Here is a 20897-nt window from a genome sequence, read left to right as displayed (position 1 = left end):
GCTAAACCATCCCTTCAGTGGAATGCCGTTTTGCAGGATATTGCAAGATTAGTTTGGATGAAGAAGGCCCTTTGGCCCATCCGATTTCATCCCTCCGGAAAACTCACCATTCAGATTCCCCCCAAATTGGTGTCATCTGCAAATTTAACTACCTTACATTGGGTCTGCAAATCCAGACCATTAATACATACAAAGAACAGGAGTGGTCTCACTCAAGACCCCTACAGCACACCGGCTTAAAACCTGCCCGCATGTTCAACCAGCTCACCTAACAAAGTCCCATTGCTTCCTTCCCTTCAGCCAATTGTGAATTCATGTCCATGTTTTGCCCTTGGTACCCAGTGACCACAATTTGTGAAGGAGTCTTTCACATAGTACTTTGTCCAATGCCATTTGGAAATCTAGATACACAACATCATATGATTTCCCACAGTCAATTTGGGCTGTCACCTCCTCAAAAGAGTCTATGAGATTGTGAGATAAGAGCTATCCTTTCTGAACCCATGTTAACTGCTATTTACCTTAATTTGTGCCAGACTCATCAACCATTTGATGTCTGCAGTTTGGACTGGCAGCTTCCACCGGAATGAGCTAATTATGATCATACGTTACATGTCACAATTTTCACCAACTTATTAACTCTCAGACTTAATAACCAGCCTCCCGCCCCCGTACACTTGAATTAACTTGGATGAGATTTGATGTGTGAATTTTCAAGCCATGTGAGGTCACATCTGGGCTAAAAACATTTGAGGAGCAAACTATTGCACTTCTGATGTGCAATGAGGAGATACATGTAGTCAAACAATAATTTGGTTCATTTTGTAAGAGTGGACTCCTTCAGGCTGCATAAGAGATTGTTTATGTCCCATCTTCTCCTACTGACTCTCAATGGACAAACATGTCCTGTATTGCATGCACAAGATTTCTTCTGCACCTCAAAGTGGATACAGGGTCAGAGCCTCATGAGACTGAGATCCACCTTCAGGAATTTGAGATGAATGGTGTGGTGGAGTCAGAAATGTATCAACGATGAAAACAATGACATTGCATTTATATCGGCCTTTCACGTCGGGAGGATATCCCAAGGCGCTGAACAGTTGAGGGTTTGCAATCGAGCTGGGGGTTGGATTCAGGAGGGGTGGGGTGGGAAGATGATCGAAGGCACGGTCAAAGAGGAAGGTCTTGAAATGGACTTTGAAAGAGGTGAGGGAAGGGGAGAGGTGAAGTGACTGTCGAATGGAGTGCTAGAGTGGGGGCAGAAAGTCTGAAGGCTTGACCACTGAGAGCGGAGGATGTGAAGCAGGCCAGTGCCTGCAAGTGGAGGTGGGGAGAAATTTGAGTGGACCCACAACCTTTTCTGTAATATAATATTGTTCATTATCAGGAATATTGTCCATTACTCAACGTCTGTGAGGTGCACTTACTGTGATGAGGCCTATATTACACTATGCTTCAGATATGTTGATCAGAACCATCAATTTGAAGGCTTAAAGTTGGCCAACTGAGCACAGCACTCAAAAGATTCTCATGTTCCCAGTGTAAATTACAATTGGAAGCACACATACTAATAGCTTTCCAACGCTCCACCCCATCCCCATCCCCATCCCAAGCCCCAGTTTCTGAAACATCTGGAAAAATTTTCCTAATCATTCTGCTTGTGCTAAAGGCAATATGCTAACTTGTACAAAAACTGTTGCCATCATTCATTAAAATTAAGTATTAAAGGTTGAGATCGTTGCCAGTTTGTATTATGGCAGACCACCAGCAAGAAACGAAGGTGATTCAAACCACATTGAAAGCTGATGTATATTAAACGTTGAGAGCAGCTATTATTTTCGGTAATTTTATTCAAGACTAATCTCAAACTTCCAGCCCATCTTAGGGGCACTTCTGAGTATGCGAGCTAACACTCCCGTAAAGCACCAGGTGGGAGGTAACAAGGTATATTTTATGGGCCAGATATATAATAATCCTCTCATTTGACACGGCACTTCAGGAAGACGTTTCAAAGTGCCTCACAGAATTTAAGGCAAGTTGTTGTCATCGTGTATGTTGTAGGGGAACACAAACCTTGTTGAGCAGAAATGATGGTACAACAAACATATGGTTTAACTCATCTGAAGGCAACTCATAAAAGAAAAGAAGTGAAGGATGAGAAAAGACTGTTATGTCCACTTAAACTTATTTCTGGGGGAGTGTCTGCCTATCCAGGTGGATGTTAAGGATCCCATGGCACTATTCAAAAAAAGAAAGGAGTTTTTCCTTGTATCCCAACTAACGATCCCCCAGATAAAATTGGTCATTCATTTCACGGCTCTTTGTGTTTGTGCACTGCTCTGCAGAAATTGGCTGTCGTGTTCTATTCAGTCACAGTAAAAATCCTGTCAAGTGCTTTAAGGCATCTCAATGGCGTTAAAAAGGTGCTATTTCAAGTGCGAGGATTGTTTATTATTCTTATTATTGAAAATCTTTCTACCCTGCGTAAAGGGCCGATAGATGAATGCAAGTTGCTGTCGTTTCTCACGCAGTGAAATTCTAAAGGCACCGACTAAAGCAGCCACAGATATCACTGCTCCTTTGCTCCCTCAAAATGAAATGGCTTGCCACGCAGACTGCATTCTCTGCTGGGATTCTTGCACGCATCACCCCATCTCACAGGATCTTGGTTCCAAGAAGATCCAGGTACCTCGGGAGTCAGCCTGACATGTCAGAATGTCCCTGCGAGACACAAACAAAATTGTGCGTCTCCCAGTATCTTTTCCAGTGGCACTGGCGTCATTACCATTTTCCTGAGGAATACTTTTTTCAGCCCTGCTGCACAAAAAGATTCTTCCTAACATCTGTTTTTAAACTGTTCTGTACTATTTGAAATGTGTTCCCTTACTTTACTTTTCCGGGTTCAACCTATCTATACCATTCACTGTTTGCATAATTTACTTAGGAAACCTTTGCAATTGCCTTCTTTCCATAGTGGAAGTTAAGCTTGCTTGGTTTTAAATCGTAGCTGAACCCCTTTATGCCAAGGATAGATTTTATTGCTCCTCTCTGCACCATCTCCAATGCTCTGAAAATGGTCTAAAATCCAGTTGCCTTTCCTTTTTGCAATGCAACTAGAGCCATTCTACTGTGGCTGGGCTTGAGTACCGTAGCTGAACAGACTGGAGGAAGGAGATGATTGTGGTTAATGGATATCTAAAGTGGCAAAATCCTCATTCTCTGATCTTGGCATTTCAGAGCGAAATTAGGTCCGCTTGCTTCAGCTACATTTTCTTTTGACCTAGTGTTCTTCCCAACCTCTCGGTGAGTTACGGAGAACGAACACAGGCTTTTCAGTTTCTCAAAGGCTCTAACCCAATCAAACGGTTATTATTGGTCTAAGTTCCCAAAAGTAAAGCACAAAACATTTGCATGGTGATTGTTATATAGGCTGTAGACGTTCCAGAATCCTTTTATATTGTTGTTTTCCTCACCCTCATGTGGAAATTCCCTTCCCTCCCAGCCTCTCTGATCAGCTCTCTGCCAGCCTCTACACTTAGCTAATACAGGTTGCTGTGTGTCTAACCACGTCACTGTGAACAGTGCTGGATCATCAATGGGATGTGACACCAGGCCCATCCTCAGAAGGGGATTATTGAGCGGCAGACTGGCTATACTTGTACTTTGAAGCGCTTTGAGCTGTCTCGAAGACGTGGTAAGGCAAGGATTATTATTATTTATCATTAGTAAAACAAGCTGTTTCACCACCATTCCTGATTGCAGTAATTTATATACATAACTGCTCCATGGCCAGCAACAGCAAGACCATTGCCATATTCCCTGTGGGAATACAACCTTTGGTATAGATTAAAGCAGGCCTTGCCTACTCCTGTTTTATGTGTCTCAATAGTACACCACACTTACCAACTGAGCTATCAAAGTTGATGAACCCAAGGCCTTAAAACTGCTGTCGGCAATCTTTTGAATGGCCCAAAATGTTATGTTTATTTCAGTCTAATTGTGAGAACATGGTTGCAGTAAAAATTTCAGAGTGAGGTAACGTTTGCTCAGTCACAACTGTTCAAAGGGCTGTTTGAGGAAACTCCCTTTTCTATTTAAATAGTGTAATGGGATCTTTAACGTTCAATTGAATCGTCAGATGGGAAGTCAGTTCAATGCTTCATCTGAAGAACGGCACTTCCAACAACGCAACACTCCCTCAACACATAGTGTCAAATGTCAGGTTAAAGCCCCAACTTAGAACTTGAACCCATAAACTTCTGACATGGAGATAAAAGTGCTATAGAGTTAGTTACCTTTGAAGGTTAGGTGTGTCTAGTTCTTCCTCTGGAAATGTTATCATGGTATTGTGCTTGATGATAGTTCTGGACAACATTCTGACTGCAATCCATTTTCCTGTCAGAACCAGGTTGTTACTTATCACACCTCATTGAAATATGTGCCAAAGTATTTTAATTAGACTGAAAGTCTCCAGCCAACATTTTTTCATAGATGGATGAAAGGGGCCCCAACAATTCCACTTTCTTCTAGATTTATACGCTGTTGTTGCAGCGTTTCTGAGCATCCAGAATTTCGACATCTTTTTCAGTTTGGTCTTAACTTTAAAACCAGTTCGCTGTAAGTCGTTAATAGAACTAAAGGCATGGCTTCCAGAATTAAGACTGCTTAAGAATTTACCAAAGAATTTCTGGATGCTTTGAAGTGCTAAGAAAATACAGTAATAATTACAATAATCTTTGCATTTGATACAGAGCCTTATCATCAAGATGTCTCAAGATATACTAAAAGTGGTGTAACTGCGTATTTTATAGGCGTACGCAGCAGCCAATATATACACAGCAATGGCCCACACCGTGCATTTGTGAACCTAATTTGCAAAAAAAAGGTTGACACAGTTAAGCATTATTTCCTTTGCAGGCACTGCAACCAAAGTGCCACAAAGCATTGTTTTCTGTGTGAAATGTTGAGAAAGCATGCAGATGACTTCTCCATGAAACAGATTTCAGAGCACAAGGTGTTCCAGTTTCTAAAGTGGTTTTCTAACGATGACTGACAGAACAGTCCTGCGATAGTTTTTGTTTTGTTTTGGTCAGCCGGGTGTCTGACACATGCGGAAACCCAACACCGTGCTTAAGAGTATCTAAACCAAACTGAGAGATCCTTGCATCCCACCTACTCATGGAAATCCCAGAGGTAGATTGTTAGAATGGAATGAGCACTCTCTCCCTGGAGAGACACATCCTGCTTACCTAATTCTGAAAATATTAGGCGCAGGTTGCTTGGGGACCTCAGAGTGTGTGTTGGGGCATTGATGGAGTCTAACCAACTAAGACTGCATAGCCGTGGTATCACTGTCCGACAAGCTTTCCCACTGCTTGTCCAGCTAGGACACACCCTACTCGCTAGGACTTTGGCTTGCAGGGTTAACAGGAGTTGAGTAAAATGATTCCTTGTCCCCAGTGAGACAGATCATGTTTAACAACCTTTCTAGTTTTTTTTATTTAATCGTGATTTTTAGTATTCGAACCGTGCGTGTTGAAAACTGATTAAAAATATTCCTTCCATTTGATAGTACTTATCACATCAAAACATCTCAAAGAACTTCACACCAAATTTGTGAAGTGTAATGATTGCGTATTTAGGTGAAGGACAATGTCACACTAACTGTTCATGAAATGATTGACCAATTTTTTTCTTCTCTGAGGGAATATTGGCCTGGATTCCAGGCAGAACTGTCTTCTCTTTTCAAATAATACCATGGGATCTTTATTTCCACCTAAACAGGCAGACAGGACCTCAGGTTAACGTTTTATCCAAAGGATAGCACATCCAATAATTTAGTGCTTCTCCAGCGCTGGAACTGAAGTATCAGTCTAAACTCTTGAAACTCCCAATGTGGACTTGAACTCACCTGTGTGAGTTTATTAAATTCAGATGCTAATCTGAAGCATAACATTTAGTTTAGTTTTAGCCTGTTAGATCATTTAATCTTAAAACATAAAATTGTACGGGATGGCGAAAAATTCATAAATTCAATGTTAATTTGGAGGCAGGTTTCTCACGGTTCCGGAAAAGAAACTGACTTCCAAGTTAAAATTGAATTTATCAATTTTCCACAATTTCGCATGATCTAAGACCGAATTGCCTGAACAGGCCAGGACTGGGTGGAATTTTGGTTCTCAGACTCCTCCAAGGCAGTAAGTAACTGTTGCAATACATGTGTATGAGAAAAGACAGGAAACACTAAAGGGTAAAGTTAATCGCTATTCGCTGTAAGGATTTAATTTTGTAAAAAAGCTCCCGAATGATGTTTACTAACATGAACTCTTTTTCCTCAGTATGGCACTCTAGAAATCACATCTTTAGGCCTGCAGCGTTATTGGCTGCTGCGTTTTGCCCACAAAATATACAGTCAATTCACTTTACAATATATTCTGTGAAGCGCCTTGGGACATCTCGAAGGCGTGATCAGGCGCCATATAAAATGCAAGGATTATTATTATTATTACAATTACTATTACAGTCTAGCCTATTGCATCTCATTTGCTCCAATTAGTTATTTAGTGCCACCTTCCTTCCCACGCTCTCCCTAAATTATACTGAGAAATCACCAGGCATGAATACAGAAATGAATTCCAGACATGAAGGGGCTCAGATGATAGAGTTTCCGGTTAACTTATATTAAACAGTGAGCTGAGCATAATTGAGGCAGAGGGAAACGAACAATGGGGGAGAAAGATGGATGAAGAAAAGTGATGGTGGGCAAAGTGAGTTGGCAGGAGAGAGCTAGAGGGAGTAGCGAGGGGTGGAAGAGACGCAGTAACTGAGTTCTGGCTGATTACATTCTATTCAATGTTGGTTTGTTTCTTCAATGCAAGATGTGCAGAGAATGATGAAGAACAGCAACACCTTTTGACCTCCAAAGCCAAGGCTCGGCTACACTCAGTGAGAATTCAGACCCCTCGTATCTAATGAAAAGCAGAAAGTGGTACTAAAAATGCAAAATGTTGGCTGTTTGAGTCAAGATACGTTTCTTGTGGGTTTTCAGGCGTCTTCGGGAAGCACTGCGAGTTGAACAGTTACGGGTTTGAGGAGCTGTCGTACATGGAATTTCCGAGTCTGGATGCCAACAACAATTACATCTACATCAAGTTTGCCACCATTAAAGACAACGCCTTGCTGGTGTACAATTACGACAACCAGACAGGAGAGCGAGGAGAGTTCCTGGCCCTGGAGGTCGTGGAAGGGAAGATGCTGTTCTCCTTCAACCTGGGAAGCGGGACACAGAGACTGGTGACGGCCAAGAGGGTTTCGGACGGACAGTTTCATACTGTGGTCGCGCGAAGGGCTGGGCTGGTAAGTGACACCAACAAATTACACTTGTATAGCGCCCTTCACGTCGGAAAGACGTCACAGGGCGTTGGACAGGCAGGAGTTTTTGGACCCGAGCTGGGAGTTAGGATCAGGAGGGATGGAGGGCAGGGCTGGTGGGGGTTGGAGGGTGAACACTGAGCAGAATTCATCACAAAGGCTACTAGAGAGTGGAACTGAAGTACACTGAGTATTATGTGATTGTGCACTAAACAACATCTGTGAATGTTCGTCTCTTATAGACACTAAATCAAATGCAAGGAAAAGTTATCATAAATGTCAACACCCAGACACTAGGGCTTTTCAGTCTTGAGAGAAAATGACTCAGCGGAGAGGAAACCTCATAGAGGTGTGGACAATTTTAAATGGGATTGAAAAAGTAAACCCATATCAATATTTCAGGATGCACCAAGATAGTAGAACATAAAAGGACATAGGTTTAGAGTTGTAAAGGGCCATTTCAGGACAGACATCAGGAAGGTGTTTCTTCATTCAGAGGGTAATCAGTGACTGGAACAGATTGCCAGGAAAGATGATAGAAGCCAGGACACTGGAATCATTTGAAAATCAACTTAATGCAGTGAGGGTGGGGTGGGCATTCGGAGGGATGAGATTGGAGGGGCAGCAGGAGAAATTGCCTTCCTTGTTTGAATTGTAACGTGGGATGTTTTATGGGCACCTAGACAGGCAGCAGAATCTTGGTTCAACATCTTTATCTGAAGTACAGCAGCTCCAACAATGCAGCACATCCCCAGCACTGCACTGGAGTGTCAGTCTGAGGTCAGAGTCAGAGGGTTATAGCTTAAAATGTTACAGTGCCACGTCATTCAGTGCTAATTAAAATAAATGAATGTGGCAGTTGAATGTATTCAATGGGTTAATTTAAAAGCTTTGTTTGCAAAGCCATTCAACCTATTGTTAAATGTAAGTTTCGTAGCCAAAAGCAACACCGGGGATTATTTTACAAGTTGCGGAAATGTGCGCGCAAAGGGGAATAATTTCCTTGATTATGTAATTAGCAACTTAACGAAAGCATTCCAGAATCATTTAAACACTTAAGTACTCCAGAAAGCTACCCCGCATGAAGGGCACTATATAAATGCAAGTTGTTGTTGTTGTCTTCATTGTGATTCCTTCTGTGCACAATAGCTACAGTAGTTTACATTAATACGGCGCTTTACATAGGAGAACATCTCAAAATGCTTTACAAAGTCAGAGTGGTAACCTGCCTGATCTGGGAAGGAAGTTGGGAGAAAGTGACCAAAGCAATATCTAAGAGGTAGGTTTTTAGGTGGGTTTCTGCCACTGTGGGATTCTGCTTCAGTCCCTCCATCCCTCCACCTTGCCCCCTCCTTGACTGTTTCCAGATCATATCTAAAGGTCTTCCCCTTCCTGGCTCGGCGTCAAGTTCCGCCACCGTTAAGCTCTGCGAGATGATACCCCACGTGAAGGGCGCTATATAAATGCAAGCTGTTGCTGTTTTGAAAGAGAGAGAGAGGGTGAGCTGGAGGAATGTTGGAAGAAAGGAGCGGGAACAAAGTGGCTGAAAGTTCGGCCACTGAAGGTGGGGCAAAGTGGGTGGGGGACACGAAGGGGCCAGAGTTAGTGGAGAATAGGGGATAGGTGAAGGAATAAGATCACAAGAGATCACATATGTAGGGTGAGCGTCAAGGCATTGGAGTCATTTGAAGGAGAGGACACCGATCCTAAAGTTGACACTATAGGGCAGGGGTCTTCAAATGGTTGATCGACACTAGGTGGCGCTGACATGTATGATCCAAAAGACAAGAGGAAAGAGCAGTAGAATGGAGTCGTTTTTGTGTCAAATTGAACACTAAGCCAAATCTTATAACCTTTAATGTTTAAATTACGATAAGTATTATTCTGGCCTCTTTATTTTTGTTGAACGTGTGGGAGATGCCACCTAACGTCCATCGACTGATTGGAGACCCCTTATTCCACCCCTGGCGGTAGAGTCGGGTGAGGATGGGGATGATAGGGAATGTGGAATTGGTTGGGAAGGATGGCAGGCTGCAGAGGAGGATGATCTGGAGCTTATGGAAAGTATAGAAGGGGAGACTGGTGAGCAAGGTATTGAGTTTGTGGAGGGAGAATAGATGGGGAAAAAGGTTAAACTGGTTGATTTTAAAAATTGAGTGCAGATACAGGATGCCAAAACTTTAAAAAAAACTTGCACATGGTTAACACAACCTGCAAATTGGAATCCATTAATGTTGTGACTCCCACACGTACTATTTCCTCTATTTGTCCTGTTAAGTTAGCCTGGTACCCAACTTTGGACTTGGACCTCTAGAACACACACACCAAAGCTCCCAAGTTTTGCCTCCCATCCCACTTGCGCCTAATACTTTCCGGAATTAAGCAAACAGAGGGTGTCCCTACAGAGAGGGAGTGTGAGCTCTATTCCAGACACAATAAATTTTCTATCCGTAGGTGATATACGTACGTGGAAGTTAGTCTGATTTGTGTACCAGGCACTCAGGCACCCGGCAGATCAAAACCAAATACCCTGTGTTTACTGTTGGGAAGACAGCACCAATAGGAATCCCAGTGTGGCGCTGTATAGTCGGAAGCAGTTTTGAGTGATTGTCTTCATTTAAAAAAACACAATTTAGATCTATTGCTTCAAGGCCACTTTCAACGTGGTAAAACAAACATTTGGAAACATCTTTGGTTTGTGGAGGGAGAAGAGCCATATGTGACTTTCATCTTAATGTTGCCTCATGCTGATGAGGTGATGATGTGTTTCAACCCAATTTCCGTCATCACTTTGACTCATTGAGATTGATCTGGAAGAAAAACAACAGAAGATTTGCCAAGCATTTTGTCATGATGACTGTGCCCCTTTAAGTCTACATTGTACAAATCAATATCGTTGGCCTGAGTTTGATTATGTTATAACCAAGACAAGTTCATTTTTCACGGAGATGCAATCAGATAATACGTTTTTGTCGGTTCTTCTTTAGCCAGCTTTGAGGTAGAGTCTGATAGTAGGATTGATGCCTTTTTAGTAGTCTTCAGAGATAACTTTCTGGATCCCTGAACATACTTTTGAAATGCAATGTGGAAGTTTTTCTGGAGGAACCTTTCGGTTGCATTGATCGACCATGTGTGTCTTCACTGTTCAGACATAGAGCAAATACATCTCCCAGATGTCGCAAGGTTTATAGTAACCGCACAGAATTTTAATCTTCTCCAATAGGGAATTTTCACAGAGAGATGGGAAAAAGATTAAACTGGTTGATTTTGAAAAATGATTGAGGTTACAGGATACCAGAACTTCAGAAACTCGAAGACAAAGGAGCTGCTCCACATGGTGCTGAGATCTAACTACAGCGAGCAGAAGTGATTGCACGCTAAACATAAATGTAACTGTGGCTGAATTTATTGTACAGACAACGAGCAAGGCAGTACAGTTAGACAATGTGCAAGGTAATAGAATGAGACAGAGAGCAAGGTAATGCAGTCAGACAATGTGCAAGGCAATACAGTCAGGTATATTATAACCAGTTGTTTTGGGTCTATAAAAGCAGATATGCAGACATTACCAGGCCATCATATAAAAATGGTTTCCTGTCAGTGTTTCCAAGTTGTCAGGTCCCACTGACATCATTGAACCACCCTCCTGGCCACAGAAATCCAGCATTCGTGATCGCTCTCACGAATCTCATGAAAAATCTCGAAATGTGGCCTAAAAGGATATCATGGGAGTTCATAAAATGAGACGTTGCGTCATAAGAGGTCTGGGGTACAAAAATGGCCACCGTCCTACTTCCTGATCATCGGGTTGCCACCCCTGTCACTTCTGGAGTCATGCTCCGCCACTCTCAAGCACTCTGGGACCCAACCCTGCGTGAGGGTGCGCTATATAAATGCAAGTTATTGTTGTTGGTGTGGATGTCCAGGTTCCGGTACGCATACATATAGTTCGTACAGAAGCTTGCCAGTCCACACCAGAAACAAGACACCCGTGTTGTAAGCAAACTCGCGCTCCATGGAGGTGGCTTCATTAGGACACACCTTGTATGTGGGGAAACAAAATTATTGGGAAAAGTGTACATTCAACACTTTAGGTGACAATTGTTTGAATTCTTTTGCAAAATGTTAGCGAGGACGTTTCATTGTTTTAGTACGCTGTTACGTTTGTTAAAGATTGAAAACAGAGCATGTCTGGCAAGTGGTGACAGAAACTTCCTGAGAGTATGGTTTGAAGCATTTACATCCTCATTTTAAACCAAATTTTAAATTCCCCAACTGAATAATCGGAGATGTTGAATTGATTATCACACCATTGTAAATCTATACCTCTTAACCCCTTTCAGATGGCCGAGGGCTTCTAACTGCCTCTTCTTATTATTTTCGTTGCAAACTCCACTGTTAAGCCCACCTTCCAAGTCTTGCTCACTGATATCTCCTCCCTCCTCTCATCCCTGTCCCTCTGCACTGAACACCTGCTCACAATGGGTGATCTCGACCCACACCTAACCTCCCCTTGCACCCTCTTCTTGGATTTCACTGGCCTCCTCTCCTCCCTAAACCTCTCCCTCCACATCAACTCGCCGACCCACAGCCGTGGCCACTCCCTCGACCTCGTCATCGCACATAAGGCCTTGACATTTCCGACCTGTTTATCACAAGGCCATCAGACCACTTCCTGATCTCCCTCTCCTCCCACATACCCCTCCCCTCTTCCAAACACGCCATCGTTTTTTTCCACCACTGGAAAAAGCTTCCCCATGAGTCCCTTACAAATGCCCTCTCTTCCTTGGACTTCCTCTCCCTCTGGCCCTGTGCCCGCAGCGATCCTGATGCAGCTATCAAGCTCCTGAATGACCGTCTCTCTACAACCTTTAATTCCCTGGCTCCCCTAAAATCCAGGGTTGTTTCCAAACTCACCCGCTCCCCCTGGTACACCAGTCATCTTCACTCACTCAAAACATAAACCCGGATACTCAAGCGCAGATGGCAGAAATCCGGCCTCACGATTCACCGCTAGCTGTGACTCGAGCACCTCCACACTCACCGCCTCTCCCATTCACAGTCCCAAACCGACTTTTACTCCAAAGTCATCCTGGAGGCAAACAACAATTCAAAGATGCTGTTTTCCACCGTCCATCACCCCTCGAACTCCCTCTATCCTCACATCATCTTCCCCCTCCCCACCCCATGATCCCTTCCAGACCATCCACACCCCCTTCTCTCTCCGCCACGGTTCTTGTCACTCCCCTCTCCTTACACTCCTTTGCTCCCATTTCTCCATCCTCCCTCTCAACCACAATCACCCGGATGAAGTTCACCCCCTGTTGCCTCGACCCCCTCCTCAGCAGCTGGTCACTCAACACTCCCTCCTCTCCCCACTGTTGGCCGACACGGTCAACCAGTCTCTCTCCTCAGGCAGTGTTCTGCTCCACCTGAAAATCACTATCATCACACTCCTCAAAAAATCCACCCTCGATTCCTTGAATCTCTCACGCTACCGATCCATCTCCAACTTACCCTTCCTTGCCAAAGTCCTGGGACGCATTGTTGCAGGTCAACTTCAGTCACACCTCTCCCTCCACTCCCTCCTTGAGCCCCTGCAGTCTGATTTTCGCCCTGACTGCCCACAGCACGGAGACAGCGCTTGTCAAAATCACAAACGACGTCCTCTCTATCTGTGACCAGGGCTCCCTCTGCCTCCTCGTCCTCCTGGATCGACCACTCCATCCTCCTCCATTGCCTCTCCTCCCTCATCCACCTTAATGGACTGCACTCGCATTGTTCAAGTCCTACTTAACCAACCACTTCCATTTCATCTCGGCAAATGGTTTCTCCTCCCGGCCCCGCCCGGTCACCTGCGGGGTACCCCAGGGCTCCATCCTTGGCCCTCTTCTTTTTCTTATCTATATACTCCCTCTGGGTGATGTCATCCGCAGACATGGGGTAAACTTCTACATGTATGTGGATGACACACAAATCTACTTTGCCTCCTCCATTACCAACTCCAGGTCCGCCGATGTTCTATCAGCTTATCTGGCAGATAAGTGGATAAGTGCAAACTTCCAGTAGCTAAATGTGGACAAGACGGAAGCCATTCTCCTTGGCGCCCATCAACGTCTTCACTCCTGCGGATCTAAACTCCTCAATCTGACTGGGCTCTCCCTCAGACTCACCGAACCAGTGCGCTATCTAGGCATCCAATTCGACCCCCAGCTGTCCTTCCTCCCCCACATCTGGTCCTTGACCAGGGCCGCCGCCTTCCATCTCCGCCACATTGCCCGCAACCGACTGTACCTTACCCCAAATGCAGCCGAAGCTCTCCTGCATGCGTTTGTCACCTCCCGCTTGGATTACTCAAACGCACTCCTCACCGGTCTCCCCAGCTCCACTATTCAAAAGACCCAGCTCATTCAGAACTCTGCCGCCCACATACTGACCCGGACCAAACTCCACATCTCCATGGGTTCCAATTGATACAAGGCATTCAGTGAGCACTGATTCAGCTCCTAGTTTAGCAGGAGGTGGAGTGAAATGGGGGCAGCTGGGTGGCATAATTACCAACTAGTGACTATCCTCCTGTGGGGGAGGTAAGTGGCGTCTCCTTACAGCTAACCAAGCTCCAGGGTCACACGTATGGAACCAGTATATCAGAATCGAACCAATCTTATGTGGTGGTCTTGGTAGGCCAGTTCCTGAGCCAGGCAGGTCTGCAGTATTCCAGAGCACTGCTTAAGACAGTCTGGCCAGTCTGGCTCACCGGCAGGACTTGGAAGGGTCGACCACTGAGGCAGAGACTTTTCCCACTCATCTCCTGTTAAACCTATAAACCAAAGCTCTAACGGACAGGGTTGTCCGAGCTGGAAAACTGGTGGGAATGCTTGCCAGATAGTGCTTTAATAGCAAGTTATGCAGCCTGAGCTGGTTAGACTCCAGCAGTATTCCAACGCACACTCTGGGGTCCCAAAATCTTAGCTCTTGACAACCTTCGCCCAATAATTTCCGAGAATTGGGTAAGCAGGATGCAACCTTCCAGGGAGGGAGTGCGCATTCCATTCCAATAAAAATCTCAGGAATTTCCAATGTATATATGAGATGATGGATTTCTGCATGTGTCCGACATTTGGCTGAGCAAAAAAAAACGAATAAAAAATTATCAGATCGGAAAGGAAGTTTAGGAGGAACTTCTTTATGCAGTGGGGGGTGAGAATTCACGTTGTAAGCTTTGGCTGAAGCAATAAACATCAATGTATTTAGGAGAAAATATAATGGATGCATGAGGGAGAAGGGAATAGGTGTAGAGGAGAAGAGAATAGCTTGTGTGGAAGATAAGTATTGCCACTGTTGGGCTGAACAGCTTACTTCCAAACCATATCATTCTATGTAAGATTGGGCTCTGAAACAGGACCTCAAGTGAATTTAATACTCTTTTCTCATTCTCACTTATCTTTCAATGAAGGCACTGTTAACTGAAAATTCCCCATTTCCATTTTCTAACAATAAAAGACTGGCCTTTTAGTCAAATCAGTTTTCCCTTCTAGCTTTCTAACCTCATAAAACATTGAATATCTCGCTAGGAATATATTCTTCGAACACCAACATAGTATTTTTCAGATTTTTACATCACTGGATTTATCTTCCTGGATTTGAAAGCCTGCTTTTGTATAGTTAGTGGAAAGCTCAGAAGACATGACTCAAAGGTCCAATGGACCTCAACTTGGCTTTGCTCTGCTGATATGCTGACTGTGTAACGCTTACTCAAGGTAACATTAGCAGCATTCAGTCTTATTTAAGACCACAATTATGTTCCTGTGCTGAAAGATATGAAATAAACGGAGAGCTTTATAAAGGCTAAAATAATGGAATGTCTGTTACCCAGCTCCCAAACATGGTTGAACGAACAAAATTTGTCAGCACCAGGCATGTAATGGGAAATAAATTGTAGAGATTGCATTGAGAATTTACACAACTCCCCATTGTAAGTGCTGAGAGAAATGAGGTTTAAGCACAGAAAATTCTCCACATTTATTTACAACATGAAACTGTCATGTTAACAGTTTTTGGGTGTTTATGCACTTCTTTAAATGCTACACACACACAGTAAAGATCTATAGACCACTTTCCTAAATCAGACTTCAGTTGATCTCAATTCAAACTGTACTACACAGGTGTGTAATGGGCTACTGAGGATGTGTTTCTTTGCTGGTTAATGTGTCTAAAAATCTGCAATTTCAGACATATTGACATATTCTCAAATAATTTGCTTTGTTTTCACATCAATTTGTCTCCTTCGATCTCCTCCTCCACCCTATTTGTCCCTCATTTAATGGCCAGAGGTCTCCTTTGTTTTCCTTTATTGAGATTAATCCTTCACCACCAACCAAGTGTCATTCATATCCCAGTTACTTGACCAACTTGTACTGCGATTCATGGAACTTCTGAAACTTTTTGTGTGGAAAATAGTGAAGAGACGGTCAGAAACGTGTCACAAGGCAGCAGTAGAGACGTCACTGTTAGCGTTAATATCCTTCAGTACCCCTTGCTTAAACAAGAGGCAAGTCAGTCAGGGTTCCAGAGGTCAGCAACTCCACCTTATAAAACTAACAGGTAAAATTGTGAAAAATTCTCAAACTACAGTCAATCTGAAAACCAGTTTTAGCCAACTCATCCAAAGCACCTTAAAAAGAAATTGAGACTGAATTTAATCATTTTTCATTTCGGGTTTTGATTGCTACGCAGTGATTTTTGCTTGTGACTGGGCATTCGATGAGGAGAAGATTGGGTTCTCACTCGAATGGTTAAATAAACTACTGGGACTCAGTCTAGGCTCATAGAGGAATAATATCTGCTTGACTGAAGTACCAAACACTGTGCATGTGAAGTCCTGCAGCTCAGTGGTTAGAGCACTTGCCTCGCAAGCGTGAGACCTGCGTTTGATTCCCAGCAGGGCGAAATGTTGATGAAGTACCCTTACTCCACACGCCTCTGTTTATCTGGCAGTAAGTAGGAACCCGGTTGTTAGTTGGTTGGCGGATTCCTTTTCCGGGGCTAGTAATTTCTTAAAAAAAACTGGTCACTCAACCACTACTGTTGGTGGGACGCTGCTGTGCGTAATTGGCTGCCGCGTTTCGCCCACAAAATATACAGTCAATTCACCTTACAGTATATTCTGTGAAGTGCTTTGAGACGTCTTAAAGATGTGATAAGGTACTATATCAAATGCAAGGATTATTATTGTTACCCTCAGCGTTAGACACTGAGTCCGTGTCTTCAGGAGAAGAAATTGGAGAGGAGGAAACTATGTGACCAGTTAGGTTTGCCTACTAAATTAAGATAAATTATTCTAACCTTGTACAGATCACTGGTGAAGCCCCATATGGAATATTATGTACAGTTATGCACAGCCAACCTTCAGAGGGACATTGGAAAGTGTTCCAAGAAGAGCAATATGGGGTGATCCAGCAACTTTGAGGTTTTAAGTTATGAGCAAAGGCTCACAGAAATCTACCTTGCTCTGTTACAGCAAAGGGCAATGTGATCCAAGTCTTTGACATGATGAGGTATAGATGTTGATGTAAGCAGGCTATTTTTGAGTAAGTCTGTGAGAGAAAATCTAGAGGGAATATATCTGACATTAAAAAAAACGCAAATAAATCTCGAGGTTGCAAGATATTAAATATGTGGAACAGACTTACAATAAAAAATATGATTCATGCTACATAAGTCAAAAATTAGCAGACTGGGACTGAAGTGAACAAGTACAATGTTTGTGAGATTAGGTGAACAATTTTGACTTTTTGTTTCACTGCCTCTACTGGAAACCTGGAAGTATCTATTACAGGACTATCCCCTGCAAGGCAGAGTGGGTGGGATGCAGTGCGTAATAGAATGGTTTTGCATGTCTGTGGAAGGAGAGAGTGAGCTTAATGAACTTTTCATATCCCACGCTTTCTTGTGGTCTTAAACTAAGGTGCACAATCTTTCTCTTGATTAGGTGGCATCTCTAACAGTGGACACGTGTTCTGAGGATCAGGAATCTGGTTACTGCACAGCTACCAGCATGACATCAGCAACTGATTGGTAAGAATTCCTCTTTCTACAGTTCTTCTTCTCTGAACACATATCAAGGTTAGAGCTACCTACTCGCAATGGCAAGATTTACATTCCACTTACATTCCAGTGTTATGTTTCAGGGTTTTCTCTGTCTTCCAGGATTGCCACCCAATAAGCTGTTTGTGGAAGAGAGTTAATGGTGTCCAATATGGGGTGAGGGAGAGAGTTGGTCAGCTGGGTGTCTTGATACATGAGGAAACCCAGCAGCATGTATTAGGCACACACTGGCAAGTGCTAAGACTCCGGGACCCCAGATCCCTATAGAGTGAGTTGGGCTACTACTGGAGTTTGACCAGCTAAAACCACATAGCTTGCTATTGACATTACTGTCTGGCAAGCTTCCCGCTGTTTGTCAGCTAGGACCACCTTACCCATAAGAGAGAAGACTCCGTCCCATTAGTCGGAGCTGGATTCAAATCCCGGTTCTAGAGCAGGGTCACAAATAGCTGGGTATTGTGCAGTGACCACAGCATGTTGCACGATGATAATAATAAATAATAATAATCCTTGCATTTGATATAGCGCCTTATCGCATCTCCGAGATGTCTCAAAGCATTTCAGAGAATGTACTGTAAAGTCAATTGACTGTATATTTTGTGGGAGAAACACAGCAGCCAATTGCGCACAACATCGTCCCACTAACAGTCGTGGATTGAGTGACCAAATTATTATTTTTTTTTTAACAAGTTATTACCCACGGAAAGGTGATCCACCAATTGACTAATAACCGGATTCCTGCTTAGGTCAGCAGAGACGTGTGGAATAAGGAAACTTGCCCAACAAGCTAATATTGCTAACAGAGGCATGGAAATGTGACTTTTGGAGTCTGTCAGATAATGGAAACTAGACTTTGGCTTTTAGGGTTAACAACAACAACAACTTGGATTTATATAGCGCCCTCCACTCTGGATGGCGTCTCAGAGTGCTTCACAGTAACGGATCCCGGGGCCGAGCCAGGGGGAGTGGGAGGAAGGTGACCAAAGGCGCGGTCGAAAAGAAAGGTCTTCAGCAGAGACCTGAAAATAAGAAGAGAGGGGGCAAGGCGAAGGGAGTGAGGAAGGGAGTTCCAGAGCCTCGGGGCGTAGTCAAGAAGTCAAGTGGGAAAAATCCATGCTCCCAGTGACTGGGATATATTCTTGACAGAATAACTCAATAAGTAATCTTGTTACAATTCCTGTCAGCTCCACCCAGGACCTGAGCTCAACACCTCAATGTGATGATTCTCCCATAACAAGAACTCCTTGGATTTCTTCTTCAGGGGCTCTGTTAAAATATACTACAAATGAAACCACAATAGAGAAATATAGCGGAACTTCTGATCATGCTTAGCTTAGTTGAAACTAGTTTTTTGGTGCAGCAATTGAAATGACTAAACAATTTGTCATCTTTTTTTTCAACAAAAGCGTTCTGTCTGTGCTGAGTGAAACCATAATTTTTTTGTTTGCATTTGCAACACATTTAGGGATTAAGTGAAATTTAGGATTCTCTGTCGGGAAAATTCAGGGCCGGTAATGCTAAGAGAAAGTGAGGAGAAATGTTTGCCTGCCCAGAACAGCCACATCCTTCTCAATTATCTGACAGACTCCAGCAGCCACATTTGTGTGTCTCTGTTAGCTATAATCGTGAGCTCTCTTGGAACATGCTGTAGGCAGTGCATAATAGCCAGCTGTTTACGACCCCTCTGGTAACTTGGTTTGAATTCAGCTCTGACTGATGGGACAAAGTCTTCTCTCTTAAGGCAGTCAGAATCCAATTCCTAATAGGCACAGGCCCATAGCACAAAACTGCCTATAATTCATCACTAATTGGCAGCGATTAAGTGATTTCATGTCGTCGCCAGATCCAGAAATACACAGTGAATGTGTGAAGGCAAAGCATCCCCCTGGTACACTGCAGACTTCTGGATAAAGGCACCTTGTTCGATTAGTGTAGGGAGGGCTCGTTCTTGCACCCAGCCTACATGTTACTGCTCCTGGAGGGACAAGGTGACCTGGCTCGAGGTAAACCTGCCTCAGGTGGTAGCACTCTCACCTCAGAGTTAGAAGATTATGGGTTCAAGGACTTTAAACTCCCGTCATCTAGGCTGAAATTCTAATGTAGTACTCAGGGTGTGCTGCATTGTTGCAGATACAACAACAACAACAACAACAAGATTCCATTTATAAAGCGCCTTTCACGTCAGGAGGACGTCCCAAGGCGCTGCACAGTTGGGTCATATTGATGTGATATTAAACCAAGGCCCCATATGCCTTTTCAGTTGGATGTTAGATCTCCCACAGCATCATTTGAAACGAGAAGAGTTTCTTCTGGTGTGCTGGCCAACAATCCTTGAGATAAAATTGGTCATTCACTTCATGGCTGTTTGTGCCACAATGTTTGTGACAAATTGACTGCCACGTTCACCTATATAAGATACCCAAGAGCACAGATCTAATTTGCTTCACCAAATCTGTTCGTATGCTGACAGCATTCCAGTGTTTCTATTTTGGATACAAGCCCACACTATTGATAAGTGTTGATGCTTGGAGGGTTACCTGGGCAGGACTCTGATAGCAATGGCCTCCACACAACTAGTCATGAACTGTGCAGGATGGTGAGTAAATGGTACTGTGACATTAAACAGGTCATGTCTCCCTGTCCAGTGGACATTAAGGATCCCACTGCAGTATTGGAAAACAGAAGGAAGTTTCTCCCGGTGTCGTAGCCAACAATTCCCCCAAATAAATTGGTCACTCACTCCATGGCTGTTTGTGGGACATTGCTGTGCACAAAATTGACTGCCATGTTTGCCAACACAAGACACACAGTCACTACAGTATATCCTATATATTGTCTTAAGATGTCTCAACAACGTGATAAGATCCTATATCACATGCAAAGATTATCATTATAACAGTATCCCTTCCATGGACTTGAGGCAGAAATCATAAATAAATGATTTTATTTAGACACATGGACATATCTTTGCCTCTTCACCCAGCTCTTTGTATCATTTTGACAAAGGCAGGAAACCAGCCTTCATTGGGATTTTTTCTCCCAATATCCCTTAAAGCAAAAATGTACAGTATCTCTGGACAAATTGCATTTGGAATTTGATTTGGATTATCAGTTCACTGAGCCTTTAAAGTTTTTTTCAAATGATGCTTCCTGTTTCTTGCATGCCTTACTCAGTGCCAGTTGATATGGAACATAACAGTGACATTAATAATAATAACCCTTGCATTTGATATAGCGCCTTATCACGTTTCTAAACGTCTCAAAGCACTTCACAGAATATCCTGCCGAGTGAATTGACTGTTTTGTGGGTGAAACCACTGTTTGCGCACAACTAAGTTAGCATTTATTTAAGACCCAGCAGGATGGAGCTCAGTGACTAGAGGTGGGAGTTCCTCTACCATCGTGGTACAGGACCAAAA

The 20897-nt window shown here is 43.5% G+C and overlaps 1 protein-coding gene across 1 annotated transcript in view; it reads left to right on the top strand.

The window, feature by feature from the left end:
• Positions 1–20897, top strand: part of LOC103182160 (protocadherin Fat 4) — a 131503-nt gene that overhangs the window by 98433 nt on the left and 12173 nt on the right. Inside the window, 2 exon segments of the mRNA XM_042337891.1 lie at positions 7049–7356; positions 17363–17448. Coding sequence (XP_042193825.1) covers positions 7049–7356; positions 17363–17448 — 394 coding nt within the window.

The sequence above is a fragment of the Callorhinchus milii genome, unplaced genomic scaffold (assembly GCF_018977255.1).
Source record: "Callorhinchus milii isolate IMCB2004 unplaced genomic scaffold, IMCB_Cmil_1.0 Scaffold1, whole genome shotgun sequence".
NCBI classification, from domain to species: domain Eukaryota; kingdom Metazoa; phylum Chordata; class Chondrichthyes; order Chimaeriformes; family Callorhinchidae; genus Callorhinchus; species Callorhinchus milii.
The sequence above is the reverse complement of the archived record's forward strand: the minus strand, read 5'-3'. Positions and strand labels throughout refer to the sequence as shown.